Source organism: Triturus cristatus, chromosome 9 (assembly GCF_964204655.1).
Source record: "Triturus cristatus chromosome 9, aTriCri1.1, whole genome shotgun sequence".
Taxonomy (NCBI): Eukaryota; Metazoa; Chordata; class Amphibia; order Caudata; family Salamandridae; genus Triturus; species Triturus cristatus.
In genome coordinates, this window is record NC_140592.1 from 858,788,947 (window position 1) to 858,810,274 (window position 21,328).

The following is a 21,328-nucleotide window of genomic DNA, read 5'->3' on the forward strand; positions in this document are numbered from 1 at the left end:
TGACGGACAAGTTGAGGAGTTTGAAAATTCCATACCAGTGGGGCCATCCCTTTGCCCTCATCTTTCAGTGGGAGTCCAGACGTCGGATGGTGCGGTCCCTCCGGGAGGCGGCACAACTTCTCCACCTCTCCCTAACGCTGCCCTCTAGCCCTACGCGTCTCCCGCCTTTCACCCGGGCCCCAGCTAAACCATCCTGGTCCACGGTAAGCTGCCACCGGCATCTTTCACAATCTGGAAAGCAATCATCTTCGCAAGCCAAGAATGACATTATTCAACACATCCGCTCCCTGGAGGGGGAGCGTTCCACAGCCAGCTCCCGTCCCCCAACTCCTTGACTGACCGGTCCCCCGCCTTCGCTGGTGGCGGAGGGCTCTGGGTTTTGCAAATGCCTCCTGACCTCAAGATGTCGGTGCTCTGCCTCCTGGGTCGAATTTGCTCCAGCTCCCCAGCTGCAGGGCGGACAGTGCTGGACTGCCCACCTGGATGACACCTCACAAGGCTGGAGACCCGCCCCTTACCTGTTTCTGGGAGAGTGAATTCTGCGGGATCACTTGTGCCTCTGTGCCTCGACTGACCCACGACTGGAACAGGACGTTTTGGCCCGGTTGGCCGATGATGGTTGTATATTCTCTTTTGGTCATCTATTCTTTCTGTTGACTATGGGTCTTGAAGCTCCATCATGATGCTGTCTTATGCTGTGCTTTTTGTAATACGCGGACGGCCCACCATGGGTTGGAGGCGACTTGCTGTGTAACACTTACATGGATATACATAGCATATGCCTCCCAAGCCTCCCTTAAGCAATGCGGCCGGCCCTGCATAGGGTTGTAGGCAATATGCTGTGTATGTATAGACCCTCTTTGTTATTTTCTTGAAATAAAAACAGATTTCAACAAAAAAAAACAGGTCATACACACATTATTATCTGATGCAAAAAGTGAGACAAGGTGAAAAAGTGTGTAGTATACATAAATCACAACTAATCCATTGGGTACATACATAAATGATATTAACATTCAGGCACAGAGTAAAAACATGTAGTTATTCTCAAAATGACCTAGAATTATTCATAATCAATTTTACTGATCAAAATGGAATGTAGTGCTTCTAATTATGCGTCGACATTTCGACCCCTGTGTATCTGTGCTACATGTAAGCATCAAACGCGGGTCTTCTTCAGGACAAAACAAGATAGACTGTGTGTAGCCTTGGCGATACGGTTCCAAAGGAATCAAGTATGTGGACACTTGACTTGATTCTTATTGGAGCTCCTAAGTAGCTCCTGGGTTGATAACAGTCAATAATGGATGGGCACACCGTACTCTCTAACCATCTATGGCGTCATGCGCTCAGTGCCGTCATGGAATAATGTAAAGACAGGGGTTGTCCACTTCCTACTGTCTCAATGAGTCCGTTGTGTTAAAGGATAAACGCTGAAGATTCTGGAGTTTTCTCCGATAGACTGAGGTATCAATCGTGACTAAATACGGGCGTTTCTATCCTAAATTTTCAGTGTATTAAAGACACTCGAGTCACGGTAATGTTTGTTTCGTGGGCTCTTCGGTCGGCTCGCAGCCTGCATAGCTGTAAAAGCGTCCTCTCCTTCTGGATTTGTTGTGATTTATGTATACTACACACTTTATTTCACCTTGTCTCACTTTTTGCACCAGATAATAATGTGTGTATGACCTTTTTATGATACAAGAATAATTTTGCGTAAAATAAATTACAGAATAACACGATCAGTTTGTGCTATTTGCTTGGAGTATGTGTTTAGAAAGGTATGAATAACATTTACTGATATCTTATATATTTGAGTTTTATATAGTGCTGGCTAGACCCGGAGGTATTCGAGGGCTTTACATAACAAAAATAACGCTGAAAGGGACAAAAACTATGAAGTAATTTAGCTTTGAAAAGTGTGTTGTGACAGAACCATTGGGGGCTAATAAGAGGCAGGACAGAGTCTTCCCTCACAGTGAATTTAGGTGAAATGTTTCCCTTGATGGGTGCCTCGGAGCATCTCTACAAATCTTTGTTTCATTTCTGCTAGGATTCCACCCAAAATGCAGAGTCTTGGGAAGCTCCACATATCTGATATTGAGCTTTTTCAGCTACATCCCAACCACCGCAACAAGTGCATAGTGCCATCTACATAATTTCTTTGGGGTTGTTTCCTACCACTAAGTATGCCTAGCATAGTGGTTTACTTTCTGATAAACCTCTTCCCAGTGCTTCCTATCTAGGGCAATGCCCACCTCCTCCTCCCACTGAGTTTGAACCAAGAGTTGGTAATGAATTAAGAAAGTGAGAGAGGGGTGACTGCTATAATCACTTCCTTTCTAATCCCGAATAGTAGCATCCACTACAGTATTTGTGGACAGTCAAATATGTCTGTCTGGGAAACAGCAAACTCATTTTTAACGTTCTCTATGGATTTAATGGAACGCATGTCAAATGATTTCGAAAAAAGCATCCAGAGCTGCAGACTATACTCATAAGGTGTAGAGCCTTTCGTTTAATGCTACGTTTGTGGCCCCTTAGAAACCCAGCTTGGTTCGCAGTTATCATTGAAGGCATCGGCACCTCAAACCAGCTTGCCAGAACATTCATGACGATTTTGGCATCTAAGTTAAGCAGCAATATGGGATAGTAGGAGATGCACAAAGTAGTGTTATTGTTAGGTTTGAGAATTAAGGAAACTGTGGCTTCCTCCATGTAGAGTGTCATGCCTGTAGAACGGCTAAACACATTAAACAATTCAGTCAATGAGGTGGCCATCTGGGGGGCACAGGATTTATAGATTACTGCTGTAAAGCCATTGAGGTTAGGTACACATAGCCAGTGCCTATCCAGTCTTTGATGGTATTGGTCTTGTTGTTTACAAATAATCATATCAAAGTCACCTCCAGCAATTAACAGTCCTAAGGCAAGATCAGTTATCTCTAGTGATGCCTGCTCAGAAAGGTCTCTTGCCCCTGGCTGTAGGCCTCTGGAAAAAGCTAAACTGAACTTGATTCTAAAGGGAAGGTACAACTTACACTTGATGCCCTTGTCTCATATGTGATCAGTAAGGGGTCTGAAGGCTTTTCATCTGGTCAGTGTAAACATCAATAACTCCTGAAATAACTGGAGTTGCCCCCCCCCCCCCCGACCCTTCATTTAAAGAGATTGGACCCTCGTCACCACCTCCAGATGAGCTTTATTGATAATAAAATCTTAACCTCAGGTAAAGTGGACGCTGACTAGGAATTCTGGAGCGAAATGTTTGCCTCATGTCATGGGGGAGTCCTATGAGCTTTGTCAGTCCTGTCATCTCTGAAGTGCTGTTGATGATCCCCAATATGCATTAGCACTGATCTTATACTTCCGCAACGTTTGTGGCAGCCCTGGTGCAGGTTTGGTACATGAAGTCGCTTGCAGTCATTCACCTGCTCATACATGGTCTCTTCTAGAATGCTTACCTGGGGGGGCGTGGCTAGCAGCCGATGGTAATGGCCACACTCTTTAACGTGGCTCCACAGCCCGATCCACCTATCCTGTACCAATCCAGCCAAAATACTGTGCCCAACTCCTAGGAGGAGTGAGATTCTGGCCCCAGAGCCCTGGGGAGTAGTGTGAGGAGGAAATTCAGATTGACACCGACAAACCAGCGAAACACCGCCGGTGTGGCTTGAGCTCTGTGGAGAAACATGGCGGTGCGCCCTCGCCCCACGGCCTAACGAGGTGACGGCATAGTGGTGCGATCATCGTGGGAGAGCTGCGGGAGACAGCCACGATCAGCGGCGCACTTGGCAGATGGGCGGCGGCCCGGGGGGCGCGCCCGGAGAAGGCAGGATTCAACCGCCGGTCGCGAGAGCTGCAGATCGGCCCTGATCACAACGGAGGCCCCGGCTTTTCGGGCCTTATGAGACACGGAGTCGGGCAGCCTCAAGCAACAACCGAGAGGACAGCGCCTTGGTGGTGAGTGTGCACATAAGCCCTTGCTCTCCATCGGCCCCCTGAAGAGTTAGTTCTGGCCGAAGGCGGTGGTGCGCCTTGATTCGCTGCGTGCTGGGGGTGCACGGCCTGGCACTCAAGCGGCGAGAGGCTCTTTGAAGCGGAGCTTCCCGTTCTGAGCCCCACAGAGATCCAGCCGAGGTCTTGGGCGAAGCAGTTAATAACGACAGTGGTGGCCCGGGGGCGTTTTCCGGCGCCGCTTCTGAGCTACAGGGAGTCCATGAAGGCCTGACACCAGCGTAATCAATCCACTGGTGCAGGCAAGAGGCACAAATTAGTGGCGCAGTCCTGTGGCGTCCACCCCAAACAAAAGCTGGGACTTTGAAAGGAGGTGTACATACTCCCCACCTGAATTGAGAGTTGCTGAGTAAAGTTCTTGATGCAACCTTGGCCTGTTTCTGCCTTGCGCTCAATCTGGACTCCATGCAGCACATGGGGCTGTGGGTGAGTTGCTGCCACCATACAAATGTCCTACAGGCCTCTAGTAGCAGAGGAGCTATACCTGCTTTACTCCACGCTTGGGCCCCTACCCTACCCCCCGAAGACAGTAAGGTTGGTGGACTGGGAAACCCGACAGGCCGACAGGGAATTTTTTCCCCCATGGGCAGGCAGCGGCGAGTACTGGGACCGCCCTTGGACATATCGGCCACATAACACACGTTGCGCCCTAACAATGGCACGTGGGAAAGGGTCCAAGACACCTGCACAAAATAAACTAGTCAAATTTGCCTGGTCTAACGTAAGTGATAATAAAGATGCCGCCTCTCAAGAGGGCGCGGACAGCCAACAAGGCCCACCTCAGCAGCAGGAATTGACGCTCCAGGACATTATGGCGGCCATTACGGGAGTACGGACCCCCCTGGAGACTCGCATTGACACTGTCAATATTGGGGTTTCTCTTATTAGAGCGGACCTCAGGAAAATGGACTCCAGAGTAAAGGAGGTAGAGGATGTTACAACTGTGTTAAATAAAGATACTGCCCTATTGCAAGATCAACAGATTAAAATGGAGGGGCTACTCAATGAGTACGAAGGTAGGGCCCGAAGAAACAACATGCGTATCCTGGGAGTCTGTGAAGCGGGCGGAAGATCCTGCGGTGGATCTGTTTGTTGAAGACCTCATTCTGAAACAGCTGCAACCTAACGGCTCTCAAACTACCTTTCCATCGAGCGCGCACACCATGTCCCTGGGGGCAGACCTAAGCCGGGGACCCCTCGGAAGCCGATTATAGCGCGAGTCTTTAATTTCCGAGATCCTGACATCATACTCTAGACATCACGCTCTAACCCCCCCCGATTAAACTATATGACAGTGTGGTTTCCTTTTTCCCGGACTTCACCACAAAGGTCCAAGCTGAACGTCGCAGCTTCATGGCGGTCAAACAGGCACTGAGAGACAAGGAGTTAAAATACGCCATGCTTTTCACGGCGAAACTCCACATTGAATCAGAGGGCAAGACATGGTTCTTCTCTTCCCCTGAAGACGCGTGGGACTGGCTGGATGGCTGGCGTCGGGTGGAGAAGCCACAAAAAGACCATAACGGGGGAGCCCTGTTCTTCCTGACCGGACCACAATGCAGGGCAGCAGAGTGACCCAGTCCGGAGGCAAATGAACTCCACGACAAATAGCTAAATACACGGCATTAATGGGGTTGGTATGGACACAGTTGCCATACATGGTGCTAAAAAGGTGGGACACTGGTTCCGGTGGAACACACTGGGGCATCTCCCCATGACCATACCAAGTGATTGTATTGTCATTATTCAAGTAAGGATATGAAGAATTTACTATCAGTAGCTTTAGTATCCCTGCTATACAGTGTAATGTGATCTTATCCTCAAACACGGCGGAGGGTATGGCTGCGAACAAGCACCTCTTCAATAGGGGGTGGGGCGACAGGCACTCTGCCTTGTTGGGGAGTGGGTAGTTTGAAATCCACTGGCAGGGGGGGGCAGGGAGGAGGGAAGTTGGGGAGGGGATATAGTGTTAATGTTTTACGTTTGCTTTTCCATCACAAAGCGTCAGATTGAAGTATCTCTGTTTTCATTTCAATTGTAAAGTATGCATTTTTGTGGTTCTCTCCCGGATTGTACTTGACTGCTCTTATATGTCTATCTACCTGTTTGTGAAAATGTTAAATGAGGCGGCTGCCCTTCATGATGTGCCCACAGGTTTTCCTATTTTCTGTACACAAGATCTATGGCTGGGACTCAGAAAGAATCGTCATTGTCCATTCTAACATGGAATGTAAATGGGTTGGGAGACAAAATAAAGCGCAGGGTGGTGTTGCAGTATCTTAAAAGACAGGTCTTGATGCAAGAAACGCACTTAGTGGGTAACAATTGTAAGGCCCTTACAAGGTGGGGTTACAAATTGTTGGTTCATGCGGGGTTCACCTCAGGCTCGAGGGGTACTGGTATTTTAGTTCGGAAAAGCCTCGCACTTACTCCCACCCGCACATGGGCGGATCCTCAGGGAAAGTGCAGTTTGCGAGGCCAGTTGGGAGGGGAGACCGCTTAATGTGGTCTTGGTATATCTTCCCCCTGCGTTGGGTAGAGAGGCGCTTGTTGACTTAGAGAAAATTCTGATCGATCTCCCCATAGGCACTCTCATTCTGGGAGGGGATTTTAATATGACTATGAATGACCATAGAGACAGAAATCCCCAACATCCCCTGATGTGGCCCAATACGCAGATGGAGGATTTCGCGCGGGCCATGGGCCTGGTAGATATATGGCGCACCCTGCAGCCAGACCTGACTCACTACACCGCCTACTCTCATGCCCACAAGAGCATGTCCCGCATTGACTATTGCGTAACACATCTAGCAGAGGTCGGACATTTGAGACACCCACGTGGTCTGCCAAGAGGTATTTCGGATCATTCTCCAGTGTGGATTGAGCTTACTTATTGCAAAACAAGGTATCGCAAACACTATTGTCCTCAATTCCTGGTTGCTCAAAATTCCTAATATCAAAGAGAATCTGCTTACACAGACAGACCACTACTTTAATGAAAATGTTGGATCTGTAGATTCGGGGCAGATATTATGGGAAGCTAAGGCAGTGCTTAAAGGGCAAGCCCTGGTGCTTAAAACGGGATATGTCAGGCAACAAAACTGTCAGCTCCAGCAATTGGAGACACAAAATGCCTCCTCGCCTAGTGCGGACATGGCACATCAATTGATTGTTAAACAGCTCGAATACAAAACCCTGGCGGGGAAAAGAGACGGGCTAGATTACTCCAGTCGCAGCATAGGATCTATGAGATGGGAGACAGGGCAGAGAAAATGTAAGCCTGGCTGGAGAAAAGGGAACAAGGGGACCCGCAGGACACTGCGGAAGCATTTGCGGATCATTTAGAAAAGGCCTATACCCCCTCAACTCGATATACAGCCGAGGACTCCCGGCAACTGCTCGAAGACATACGCCTACCCACCCTCTCAGAGTTAGATCGAAACTTCATGGAGGAGGATCTGACTCAGGACGAAATCTGTAATGCTATACATAGTATCCAGTCAGGGAAGTCGATGGGGCCTAATGGGGTCCCTATTACATTTCTTAAGTCCGTGGCCCAACTGGTCGTGCCCCACCTTAAAAACATGTATAATGAAAGCCTTGAGAAGGGGATTCTGCCGGAAGACCAACGTCTGGCTTCGATTGTTGTCATTCGAAACCCACTGATAGTTGCGGATCCTATCGCCCAATCTCGTTAATTGATGTCGAGGCCAAGGTCCTGGCAAAGCTCCTGGCTTCCCGCCTGGTGTCAATAATCCATTTGTTGGTCCATGTGGGGACCAATCCAGGTTCATGCCGGGGAGGAATACGGCTCTAAACATTCGCCGCCTTAACAATGTTATGAGGCGCCACACCTTCATAGCAGAGAATGCAGTAGTGCTCTCTTTGGATGCCTCCATGGCGTTCAATTCTATAGAATGGCCTTATCTTTTCAAGGTGCTGGGGCGCCTGGGGTTCGACCCGAAGTTTCTAGGGTGGATTAGGCTTCTCTATACGGATCAGAGGGGTCAGGTTAAAGTCAACAACCGCGTGTCCAGAGATATTCCCGTTAGGTAGAGGCACCAGGCAGGGCTGCCCCCTAACCTCCTTGATTTTCTCCTTAATTCTTGAACCTCTGGCATCCTGGGTGAGAGGGGACGTCTCAACTTGAAGGCTGAAATGGGCGGAAGGACACGAAGATAAGATTTCGCTATATGCAGATGATATCCTGGTATATTTAGCGTCCTCATATGCTTCAATACGTAGCCTGTTAAATATTTTCATAAATTGCGGCAAATATTCGGGGTACGCCATTAATTGGTCCAAATCGGTGCTGTTTATTCTTCGGGGTCCGATCCCCATGCTTCCTTTAGGATGTGAGATTGAAATAGCCTCTGATGGATTCCGATACTTAGGGGTCTATATTACACCGGATCCCCAACTCTTTTTTGATAAAAATCTGTCCGTCCCCCTAGACAGATTGAGCAATGATGTTAAATATTGGAGGTCTTTGCCGCTCTCTCTGCTGGGCAGGGCTGCACGGTTTAAAATGCTGGCTCTCGATTCTTATATATCCTTCAAAACTGCCCTTACAAGGTCCCTGAATCGTACTTTAAAAGTATTGACTGTGAGGTCCGATCGCTGTTATGGGATGGGGGAGCACCTCGCATAGCACAGCACAAATTGACTAAAGGGTGGTATGATGGGGGGGAAAATCACACATCCAGACATAAGACTTTATTACTGGGCCTCACAATTAGTGGCTACAAACCACTGGCTGTACCGTTTCCCGATAGACCCTGCCTATATGCTTGACAGATACCAGATGGGAATAGAGGGGTGCTTAGGAGCTCTATATGCAAAGGCCTGGAGGGGGAGATACTTGGGCCCAACTGCGCAGACAGTCACGATTTGGCATTGGGTAACTAAACGTCTGGGTTGGACCGGGGTGTAGACCCAGGCCACGCCCTTATGGTCTACTCAGAAACTCGGGCTCCTGTGCTATCAACCAGGCTTTGATAAATGGGACACAATAGGAATATCCAACATAGGCCATTTAGTGAAGAATGGCAAACTCCTCACATTTAGTGAATTTAGTGAATTACAACAGAAATATAAACTCGCTCAGGGGGAGATATTCCACTATCTGCGGATCCGCCACCCACTCACAACAGCACTTCCAGACCTAGATACCCTACAGGAATCATCCGCTTTAGAGGACTGGCTGCTCTCCGAGTCCATTCCAGATAAAGCCTCATCACTAATGTATCGGAAACTTTGTAATAATTTGCCAGATCCCTTTCAGGCTCTGCGAGACAGGTGGCAAGCAGATATAGGACAAATTGAGGACGAGGACTGGCAGACAGCAGTGATGTCTCCAAGGGAAGCAGCTATCAGTCTTCGTTTTCGACTAATCCAACTAAAAGTCCTTCATAGAACATACCTCAGGGGGGGGGGGGGATATCGAGAGGTAGGCGTCTCCTGGTTGTGTTCTACCACCAACTAATGCCCTTTTCCAGCATCCAGGTCTAATATAAGGTCTCGTCACTTCGGGATCGACTTATGAGTTCTGGAGGAGCAAGGCAATGGATCATGCAGGTGCGGGGCAGCCCAGTACCAGCAGGGCTTTCACAACAGATGAAGGCAGTGAACAGTCAAGGCAGCTCACCTTTTTACGATTGTGACCCTGGAGAAACTTGCCACAGGGACCTGCCACTCCAGATGCCTTACCTTCAACCAGGCTGCTCCACTTGTTTGGCTCACATTAACAGCTCCCCGCAGAGTGAGATCAGGAATGTTCAGCATCTTGTGTGCCATATGGTTGTTTAGGAGAAGACTCCCAGCAATGGGCCCCCTGCAGCACTGCAGATCGCCTCTGACCACTACCCTCCTCGGTTCTACCAACCCTACCAGTGAATAGACTTTTGTCACTTTCTCTTTGGAAGTGCACTCCGGTCTCTGCATCAGACTGTGTGCACAGTCATGTTGACATTCTAGCAGTACACACCACTCTCTACTCTGCTTTGCTGCACCTTTGGTCAGAATGTCAGGTCTGCCAGGAGTATCCATCAGCCTCTCCAATATCTGGGGTCAACTCGCTTTCCAGATGGGTCAGACGGTGCTGGCGCGGATTTGAATGCTTTAGCGATGGTGAGTAGAAGCTCTATACATAGGCATCTGCCATCTTCTTGTGCCAGACCCTTAAAAAAATATTGGGAGCTTTTGCACAGGGAGTTAGATGCAACTGAAGGAAGGCCTACCTATCTAGTCCCAGCTAAAGTCACTGTTCCCAGATTAAGGTAATAAAAGTGAAGTGAAGCTGATGAGTCCTTACTTTATTCTTGTTGTTTGACATAATTTCAAAGTACTCTTGGTAAACTGCGAGACCAACATAGGGGGCAGCCTATCTCCTGGGTTTAATCAAGGCTCCTCTCAAAGTGACCTTCCACATTGGTAGGAACGGCAAAGCGCCATGGAAGTTATGTAACTGTTCTAGAACAGTCCAATAAATATCTAAGATGAAGAAGGAGAGTGGAGCACAAAGTCAAGGATGCTCAGCTCTTCCCCACTGCCTCATCTATATGTTTAGTGGCCTGTCCAGCTTCTATTCTCATTTTTCTGCCACTTCCTTTGAAACTGGAGCTAATATGTGGCATCAAATAAATAACTTGTTGCTCAAACAATAAAACCGAGCTTGGGAGAGAAATATTATTTTTGGAAGCATCAACATTTGCAGGTAATTGGCTCCATACAAGTCAGACCTCATCTGTCAGATATACCATGGGTATTTACCAGAGGCAGATTGGACAAATCTCTGCTCCCGTTTGAAGAGCTTGTTGGGGACTGTGGACTGCCTTCGGGCCAGTTCCTGCAATATGAAGCCCTGGCACGTACATTTGCGCAGCTATGGAATAAAGGGAGAGACAAACCAGAGACACACCCAGTATTGCATGCCCTGTTCAGACTTGGGACGGCAGGGCACCTAGTTAAATGGTTTTATGTTGCTCTGCAATCGGCATCAGTAAGACCCCTGAGTGGGCTACGGGCACAATGGGATAGACTCGGGGGCAGAGAACTTACAGATGTGGAATGGTGCAGGGTCCTGCACTATCCTAAGATGATTTTTTACCATACATGCTTAAAATATATACAATTCAATTACACATACATGGCTTACATGACACCTCACCGCCTTAATGTGACTTATGGGGGCGGGGGGGGGGGGGGGGCGGGTGTCAGTCTGCGAAACTTGAATCCTTAATAAACCCCCACTCTATCCTACTGAATGCTTTTGAATTGAGGTAGACATAGGAGCACAGTCTCCCTCTTAGATCTGATTAGCAAAGTAAATTAACATGGCTAATAAAAAGTCAATATACCTGGCAATGACCTAACTTGGTCAGCGTCAAACAGTTTTGGCATCAGTTCTTGTAGTCTTAAAGCTAAGAGCGTAGTCAAAAGCTTCACATGTACTTAAGCAGGGATATCAATAAGGTTCCTCTAGATGTTTGCCAGGCTTTATGAGGACCCATCCACTACCTTCAGCCATCATTTTTTTTTACTGCAGACAGTTCTATAAAACTATTAGAAATCTTCTTAGATCTTATTAGAACGTCAAATAGTTGTGGGTAGTGCGATACGTAAAAGCCCATGGAGACCCATAAGGCCCAGGGGCTGTGGATTTTTAACTTCCTATTCTCCTTAATCACGTCCCTTTAATCAACGGGTGTTTCCTCTGTTCTGTAGTGATCTTCTTTAGTCGCACTCTAGCGGCGCAAATGGGCTTCACAATGGAGCTCCTTTTATAGTGCAGAACAGGATTTGAGCTTAAAACAAAAGGGGACTTCTATCTTGGATTGGGAAGAAAACAGTAGGGTAAAATTGTATTTTCCAGACAAGTTAATTTGATATTATAAAAAAAAATATAGTCAGAGACCTGACCACGGATGCCGCGAGACTTAGCTATGGTGAGACCCAGCACCGTATATATGAAATGGGAGACAAGGCCAGGAAACTGATGGTATGGCTTGATAAGAGAGAAAAGATGAGTAGATGGGTCACTGAAATCTTTCAGGGTGATGGGAGGACTCTCAAGGACCCCCACGATATAGCGAATGCCATCACTGACTGTTATGAACAATTATATGCCCGGCAGGTACTGCAACAATTCGCAACTCCCATGACCTCCTCCAGGACCTACAGCTTCCCACTCTCTACACTGAAGATACAGACCTTATGAAAGCTGACCCCACAACGGATGAAATTGCCCAAACGATTCGAAAGACAGCATGGGGTAAGGCCATGGGGCCTGCAGGGATCCCAAAAGAATTGTACAAGACTACTTCTGCTCTGATGAAAGGATGAAAAAAACTATATAGTGAAGCTGTTTATGTGTGCAGAGTAAAGGTGCTGTCCTTATTAAAACATTTTCCTGCATATGGGTATTCGAAAACCAAGCATGCAGGAAACAAGGATTTCCAATATGGAGCCTGTTGATGGCACTAGCACGTCCTCAGCCTGACATGGTAGGAGTGGAAACCCCGCAGAGATAGTCAGCGGCACCACAGCAGACGCCACATTGATGAGTGAGCTTGGTGCCACCATGATAGGGTCCGTAGTGGCAGGAGGTAAGGTTTTAGCCTTACAAGGGCTTTATCAACAATCACAGGCTTCTAGAGGAGATCTGGTCCCTGTTGTGTGTTCATCTCCAATATTTTACTGACCAAGCCAGTTCACTAACCTCAGCAAGTACCACCGCCATCAATTGGGTAAAGCACCTCACCCTTGAGCAGACTACGCACTCACCTGCTCATGTTGCCTTGAGTTAGAGGTTAGGCATCATCCGAGCATTGTCCAAGATGGCGGCGGAGCGGTAGCGATCTTAGTGAGCACCGCCGCCCTCCACCGATTCAGCACAGCAAGGGGCTGCCCTCGGGCCTCCTAACATCAACAAAGAACCTCCGGTGCGCTGGGCGGCTGCTGGAGCTCCCGGCGGTTGAGTTTGCTAGCTGCGAGCGGAGGCACGGAGGAACCCTGGACGCCATTCGGCGGCTGCAGTGCAAAATGGCGCCGGTCGGCGTCTCCTGAGGGTCAGCAGCCTGAGGCGCCCGGGAGGGCTCGGTGGCGCCCCGGTGCAAGAGGAGGGGACGGCGGAAGTTGCGGTCTAGAGTGAGATAGGCAAGTGCACTCCCCCCGCAGACTGGTGGCGAGCAGCAGTAAGGCCCAACTGAATCCCTCACGCAGCGTGTATCCCGCTGGCAGGTCTCCCTCGATCTGGACTCGCAGCGGCTGGAGTGGTGACAGGGGAGAGCCCCGTTCATGGTTTCCTGCATAGGGGGAGAAGTCCGGTGCGGCGAGATGCCCAGCTGAGCCCCGAGGACCAACTGGTCCTCAATGAAGCTTTGCTTTGCTTCTGAGGACTTTTCTGCACCGCATCATTGGTTTTGATTTGCGATTTTTAGTGGTCTGCTGTCCCTCCATTTTGTGCTGGAGAGTCCGAGACCTGGGTCCACCATCTTGTCAGCAACGACCGGTCTCTACAATTGCTATGGGCTGCCGGTCTACGTCTTGTGTTACCAATCTGGTCACCTACCTGTCCATTGCCCCAGGATGGCCCCCACTGGACGCGCTCTCCCCCCCCAGACATTAATGGCCACTAATGAGGCTCCCTTTTTTCACCCTCTCCTTGTGCTCCCCACACATTGCCGAGATGACCTAACGCGGTGATTGAATTTGGCACTGGACTTAGTGACTATGTGACCCCATCTGGTTATGGGTCCGCTTACTCTAACTTTTTGGTCCCCCATGAGGTACTTTTCTCTCACTGCAGATCTGCCACAATTGATCTGCTTCCCAGCCCCCTGTTTCTACTCCCCTCCCCCATTCCCTCTATTCCTCTATTGGGGACTTGTTCTTCTGTGTTTGACTATGCAACTGTAACTATTGTAACCATGAAAAACGGTTATTCTCGTTATTCCTGACTGCTGAGACCTGAGCAACATGGATGATGCCCGGTGGAGCTGCTAGACAGCTATAGAGGAGATCGGCCCTGGTTCACCCCCCGACCGTCACCTACCCAGCCGGACATTGGGTACAGTTCTCCCCATCTCCCCGCTGTGTCTCCTTCCTCCCCCTCCCTCTGGCAAATTACCGTAAGCACAGTTATATGTCCAGATAGAAAGGGCACCCACAAATAAGGGGAGACACCAGAGCCACTAGAGACCAACTGATGAGTAAGTTAAGAATCTGCAACCAAAGCATCCAGAACACACAAACACATGAGGCCATGATAAAAGCAAAAGATAAACAAGTGTAAGCTATTCACACTCAACAAAAGAGGCCCTAATGTCTAATCCAGATATTAATACTGTAACCAAGAAAGGAAGACAAACTAGGTCCTGATGGTTTCATCAGAGTGACTATCTTGTGGAAATTACTTTTTTTGTGGTGTGAAGCAAAGGGCACAGGAAGAGGGACAGATTTGGAGGTATCCATATTGATAACCCTTTACATTGCTCCATCCTGCAGGCCAACCCTGGGAGGGCCAAACTATTTTCACGTGATCAATTATGTCTAATGCCAGCCAAATACAACTGGACTAGAATTAATTAGATGCCGTCACTTTACATGTATAGTGGATCCTCACCATCATAGAGTGCCACAGTGGTACAAATCTAAAGGACTTGATTATCCAGGTACTGGTAATTGGTTTACTGTGAAAATGGTGGCTTATGAGCAGTATGCTGATCTTAATCCTACTGGAGTCAGATCTGGGTACTCCTAACAGTTGTATTGCAATTTTTAATTCTAGTGCATATGAAAAGGTGCCTTGGGTTAAGGAGATAATAATGCTGAACCAAACTAAAACAAAAGCTGCAGGGACTATATTATTTGAGTAATTTAAAGATTTTAGAGTTTGGGGATTGTACATAAATTAGGGTGGGGTTTGGTGTGGTTATACAATGGTACATTTCAGTGTTTACAGCAGTCCTGGTAGGGCTCTGGTGATGTTGGTTTTGACCATGTGCATTAGTAATACATAACATCTTCAACTGCTGACCATATTAGTTATAAAATTGGGATAAGCGACAAACACATAGTACAATATATAATGTAATGGTTCATCATGCAGCTGTACTTGAGTGATTAATAAGGAGACAATGTGGGCACTATATAGATAATTTCTCTACATGTAGAGATTTCTAAAAGAGAATTCATGTAAGCCAAACCTGTTCTTAAAGCTTAGAATCGTTTATGCTTACCTCCAAGTTGTATTTTTTCATGTGATTGGTTTGTCTGCAATGCAGATACAGCATCCCAATGCTGCTGCCAATAGCAATATAGTCCCCATTGGCATCAATAGCTGTTAAGTAAACCAGAACTGATCGAAAGCCTTTCTGGATCTTTGAAGGGATGGCATTGAGAATGGAATACAAAGGACAAAATTCCTTAAACACAACATCTCCAGGTCCATAGACAGATGCCATGGCAGTCACAAACAGGCCCAGTCATCACTCTGAAACACAAAACAGAAGTATGGTCAGCGTTTACAAGGAAACTCCACTGCCTATCAAAGGTGTTCGAAAAACAAACTGCAAACCATCAGAAATAATTATAAAAGACACCTTTTAATCAAAAGAAGAGAATCAAATGATAAACAACCTATAAGGGTCCTTATTGCAAAAAATGTTTTTTATAACAAATCTTACTTGCATCCATATTTGGTTATCCTACATGTGTATGAAAGTAGGTACTGAACATGGAAGACTAATTAATGTCTTTGATAAAGCCTTAAGAAGGAAAGTAGCATTTCACTAGATTTCTTTTCTTGGTTTAACCTTGTTTTGAGAATCTAGATTATCAACTAGGAAAAATCAATGCATATTCCCCATACAGTTAAATAACACAACATCCAAGAAGCAAAAAGCAAGTTTCAGTAAAAAATCATGGCTTCAACTCTTGTATTTGAGGTACAAAGCACAGGGCTTTTTAAAATATTTCGTATAACGAACCTTTACTGTTTAAAAAGACAGCAAAAAAACAACCCAAACTGGGAAAAGGATGAGGAAGTGTGAATGCTTAAACAAAAAGCAAACTGTGTCTATAGCAATAATAGGGAAGACTAAATCCAATGCTAGTATACGTCGCCAGATGACTGCGTCCTAAGAACACTTTCAGGCTGACTTTGCCTGGGAGTGGGAAGGGTAAGAACTAGTAGTTTACCTTGTAAATTGTTTTACCTTCTAAGTCAGTCATTTTTCTAAATGTAGAAATCTTTCAGTGGTGCAAGACAGGATGTTGTTGCTGCTGAGAACTCCACAAGGTCAGAAAAGTTGAAGTCAGGATCTCGATGAAGCCTTGAGTTTTAGTGCCAAAGAATCAGATTAGAAAACTAGACATGCTAAAATCTCCTTGCCACTGGAGTAATTACACCATTTTTACTGTTTCTCTACACTATGTTTAGGCTTGATCAATGACTGTTTTAAAGCTCAGTATCATCAAGCATAGCTAGGCTGAGAGCCATGGCTGGGCAGGGTTCCACAACAGGAACACAAAAAGTTCTGGCGAGAACACAAACCAGAACATCTTACGTCACAGCTTTCTTAGTCCTGTCCCTGGTAGGTAGCAAGCAGACCTCTGCTCCTTATTGCCTCAAAATCTAATAGTACTTTTAAAGTGGTGGTTGCACCCCAGTACTTAATTTGCAAAATAAATAAGTGCCAAGGCTCTTATCAGGAGGCCACTGCACCTTGCACCACATATTGCCACTGCTAGGCTTCCAATGATAGTAACAACACAACTACTAACCATTACACTCCTCCTACAAGTGTGACAATTCGGACAATTTCAGGCCCACAAAGCTAGAAGAATGGCTTGCGCGGAAGGTAAAAGTAATTTTTAATATATATTGAATTAATAATTAGCTGTTGTCGTGGTCATCTCTAAATTAGCCAGACAGCGGCACCTTGGGGCAGACTGTCACAAACACTAGTGTTGACAATCAGGTGCCTGTGTCAAGCACCGGACACAGCCGGCTCAAATTAAGCACTGGTGCACCCAGATATAACAGTACTACAGCAGTGGTGAGGGAAGGTCCTGAAGTTATCACTGCTAAGTTGTCATACCATGTCCTTCCTAAAGTTTCAGATGTTCTCTACATATATGGCAAAAAAATCCCAGTATGTGCTAATCTAGATGCTGCAAAGATAACATTTCTAGTGTTTTTCAAAGTCAAGATTGATTTAGCAATATGGATTTTAGAAACAACGCAGGACTGCAAATAGAAAAGGCTGTTTCAGCCTATGCAGAAAAACGTGCCTTTGATTACGGTTACTCCTGAAATATGCCAAATATATTCTTGGCACGTCTTGCTTGTACCAATTAAGTGCACAGGTCTTGGCTTCAAGATGCAATTTACAGATGACTTACTTAATGTTAAGAGTAAAACTGCCTGCTTCAACTTGGTGAACAACAGTCCAGCACTGCTTGGGCAGCCTTGGCATCTTATCTTTAAGTTTCTCTCATGTAGTTGGTGAAAAGCAACATTACAATCTACATGTAGCATTTGACCTTTATACTCCCTGTGACTCTTTGGGAACCTTACAATATGGCGTCGAAGAAACAGTTTTTCTCATACTGAAACATAGTTTGGTAAGATTAAATCTTACGCCACTACTACCCAAACCCAGAGGGGCTGCACAGTTGAAATCAATGCTCTAAAGACAGGAAAGATCCCATTCAGTAGTAGGTGCCTAAATCAACGTATATGAATCTAGTTTTAACCTTTTCTATTCAATGGTAACAAAGACATACATTTTCCTTTTTCTGTACCTTAGCGTTAATAAATAAGGCATTATCTTTGAGGGGTACAGCAGGGTTGTGGAATGCTATAAAATATCTACTTTGTCCAAGGGACAGGATGCTTCTGAAATCTACTTGTCAAGTAAAAAATAAAATCCACTAGTCCCTTTTGGAGACATTAACTGTTGTGACAAATTATGGCATCATTCTCATTATATCAGTACTCTGATAACAGCCTCTTTGCTAATGCCAGGTCCCATACAGGTGCTGGAAGTAGGCAGGAAAGAACGGTTTTCATACCTGTATCCAGTGTTCTCTGCAGGCGGCATGCGTACGCGCACAGTCTTGCTACTTCCAGCACCCAGGATCTCTCAGGAAGCGCACACGTCGTTCCCAGGCTTAATACACATAAAAGGGAGATTTTCTATCTGTCGGAAGACCTATCTCCGCTTTCCTGTAGTATAGCAGTGGTAGGTGGCCTCTGGCTCCCATGACAGCCCTGTCAAGTCTATATGCTAGCCCCCCTTGGTCTCCGAACACCCAACCATTCACAGTGACTAGTTGGCAGATCCAGTGATATAGTCTGACATCAGGTATCGCCAGTCCCCCCTCGTATACTCCTCTTTGCAACATACACAGGGCAATGCGAAGCGCACCTCCACCCCAGATCAGAGTTCGTAATTCGGCCCCTAATTTCTGGAAGAAAAGTGGTGGGAACAGATAGAGTGTGTTCTGCAAGACATATAACATGCGGGGCAGTGTCATCATCTTGAACAGGGCCGAGCGGTCCATCAAAGTAAGTGGAAGAATCTGCCAACGCTGGGCATCGCTGATAAATGTCTCCAGTTGCATCACCAAATTCCGTTCGAGAAACTCTTTCGGGTTTCTTGATACGTATATCCCCAGGTGTTTGAACCCCTTCATCGCCAAATCGCCAATGAGACGTTACACCTAGATGGTAATTTTGGGGGGGGGTCGCCTAGCAGCGGAAACGGGGATTAGTCCCAATTTATTCGATACCCAGAGTGTTCTCCGAAAAATACGAAAGATTTGTAATATCCTGTCAATAGATTGTCTCGGCTTCGTTACGTATAACAAAATGTCATCTGCATATGTGCTTGTCCCACTCACCCCCAACTGGGATACCCCATATCAGAGGGTCTTGTCGGACCCACGCAGCCAGGGGCTCCAGGGCCAGAGAGAATAGTCATGGGGACAGTGGGCACCCTGCCTCGTCCCTTTGGGATACTGTTGTGTTTACTCTCACCCGCAATAATGGCCGCACGTGTAACAGCTTTACCCATCCAATAATTTCAGTTCTAATCCTAGGTGGCTCAGAACAGTCCACAAATACGGCCACTCCACACTATCAAAGGCCATCCTGGCATCCAGTGATAGGATGGCCTCCGGCTCTGCGATGTCGACGAACGTGACATGCAGGATACCAAAATGTCTGCCTAAGTTCAGTCTGGTCTCCCTGTGTGGCATAAAGCCAGACTGGTCTGGGTGAATGAGGAAGGAGATCACCGTGCAGAGGCATGTAGACAGAGACTTTGCCAACAACCTTTATTTCGTAATTGAGGAGGGAAATCGGTCTATACAACCCACATTCCCGTGGTAGCTTCCCCTCCTTTGGTGATACAACAACCACTGCTGTTCTCTGATCTGGAGGCAACACCCCTACTGATTTGGCCTCTTTAAACAGGTCTAGGAGATGTGGTGTGGTTTTGTGTAACATGCACTTAAAGAAATCTACTGGCAGACCGTTTGGCCCCGCCACCTTTCCCGACTGCAGAGCCATTGCTGTCGAGCTGATCTCCTCCACAGCCAGATCACCGTCTAGTCTACTACTCTCCTATATATAAAATAGCGATTCGCTTTGCAGCCTAAAGAAGGCTAGGAAAGGCTACATTTTGCTTACTTTTTACTTTTAAAATATCTTCAATTATAGGAAAATAGTCACTAAATCTAAAGTGACTATAAATATTACTCAGTCTCACATTCATGCCAAGCCATTCTCTCCTTAAATCTGGTTCTTCTAATGACCCTTATCACCCGGCCAATCTGCATAAGACTGCTGATTCTGTCAACCTTTTAATTAACAAAACTCTTAATACATCACTATCAATGGTTGAATTCTCCCAGACGGGAAACTGGCAGTTGTGAAATGCTAGTAGATAGGTTGCACATGCAAGGCAGACAAAAACTTGGACTATGCCTTTGAGGGCCTCACATTTCCTCCATCATGCCCCCAGAGAGAACAGTTAGATCAGTTAATTTTTAAAGAGATTATATGATTCTGGGCAAAGATGAAAACCTCTGTTTTAACCTCTTGTCCAGGGAGGAATGAGGGAGGATTGCTTTTGACTTTGATGAGGATTCTCCTGTAAGAGAACTCGAATTATAGGTAAGAAACCTTTCCATCTCTTCTAGAGAATCCTCATCAATAGTCATAAGCACTGAATAGAATAGCAAGCACGTGCCAAAAAATTCTGGAGACAAGAAGAAAAACAAAAAAAGTTCTCAACATCATCCAAAAAGATTCCTCAAAGAGGCCTGGCCCACTTGGGCATCAGCTCTTGAAGGTGAATCCGAACAATAATGTCTAGTAATGTTGCGAAGTGTAAGATGAACCTGAAGGAGAGCGGCTACCTGAAGAGAGATCCTTATGGAACGTGATCTTTTACTATAGCATCTAAAGAGCTTTGGAGGGGAACAAGTCCTTCTTGGAAACTTCTCTTCATCTGGTAGATGATCTCCTTTTTATGGAGTCTCCTGAAGAGCAGACTTAGGTGGCACCTGAGGAACCACTTGCGGCTTCAGTTGCTGAGGTGACCTTAAAAGGTAGGGTAACAGGCGGTGTTATAGAAAAACAGAGAAACAAACCTTTTATGGTGAAGGAGTAGGTGACAAACTAACTGAACTTGGACTTCTTAACATCAACCTCAACATTATGGATGTACTGTGCCTCAATGGTGGGTATGTGCACCAGAGCCAGTTGTAGACGTTGAAGGCCTCAATGTTGAATGGGACCGTCTTCTTTCTTTCCTTCAACGCTAGTTATATCTACCTCTTGGGTAGTCTCTTGAGTGAGAAGAGGGTGCTGAGGTAGATGGTAAAACGTCTCCTCACCACTTGTGACATACTGAAGCTGCCTTCTGATGTCTCTCCTACAAGATGTTCAGCCTGATCTTCTGTCTATCCTATAGGTTCCTCCTGGTCATTTTTGAGAATGTGCAGAGTTTTCAGGATGGTGATCCTCTGGACGGCAGAAGATAAAGAGGTCATAGGCATCTGACTTGGCTTTTTTCTTGCGACAGGAAGGACCCTTTCTAAAACGAGAAGTCATTCCAACTGGAATAAAACTTTCCCGTCAGAAAACCGATAAAAAACTTCTCTAATCCTAAGGAATAGCAAATTAGGTGGATTAAACCCAGTTTAAAAAGGTTTTATTGAGAAAAAGCCCAAGAAAGCCAGGGTCGGTAGCTCTAGAATCCTGTTGCCAGGAACCAGAAAAATTAAATAACCTAAC

The 21,328-nt window shown here is 46.4% G+C and overlaps 1 protein-coding gene across 2 annotated transcripts in view; it reads right to left on the reverse strand.

The window, feature by feature from the left end:
* Positions 1-21,328, reverse strand: part of TECPR2 (tectonin beta-propeller repeat containing 2) — a 616,143-nt gene that overhangs the window by 509,854 nt on the left and 84,961 nt on the right. For both annotated transcript variants that reach the window (XM_085626337.1, XM_085626336.1), the window contains exon 3: positions 15,258-15,511. In XM_085626337.1, the coding sequence (XP_085482463.1) occupies positions 15,258-15,482 (225 nt within the window). In that variant the 5' untranslated portion in view covers positions 15,483-15,511. The remainder of the gene's footprint in view (positions 1-15,257; positions 15,512-21,328) is intronic.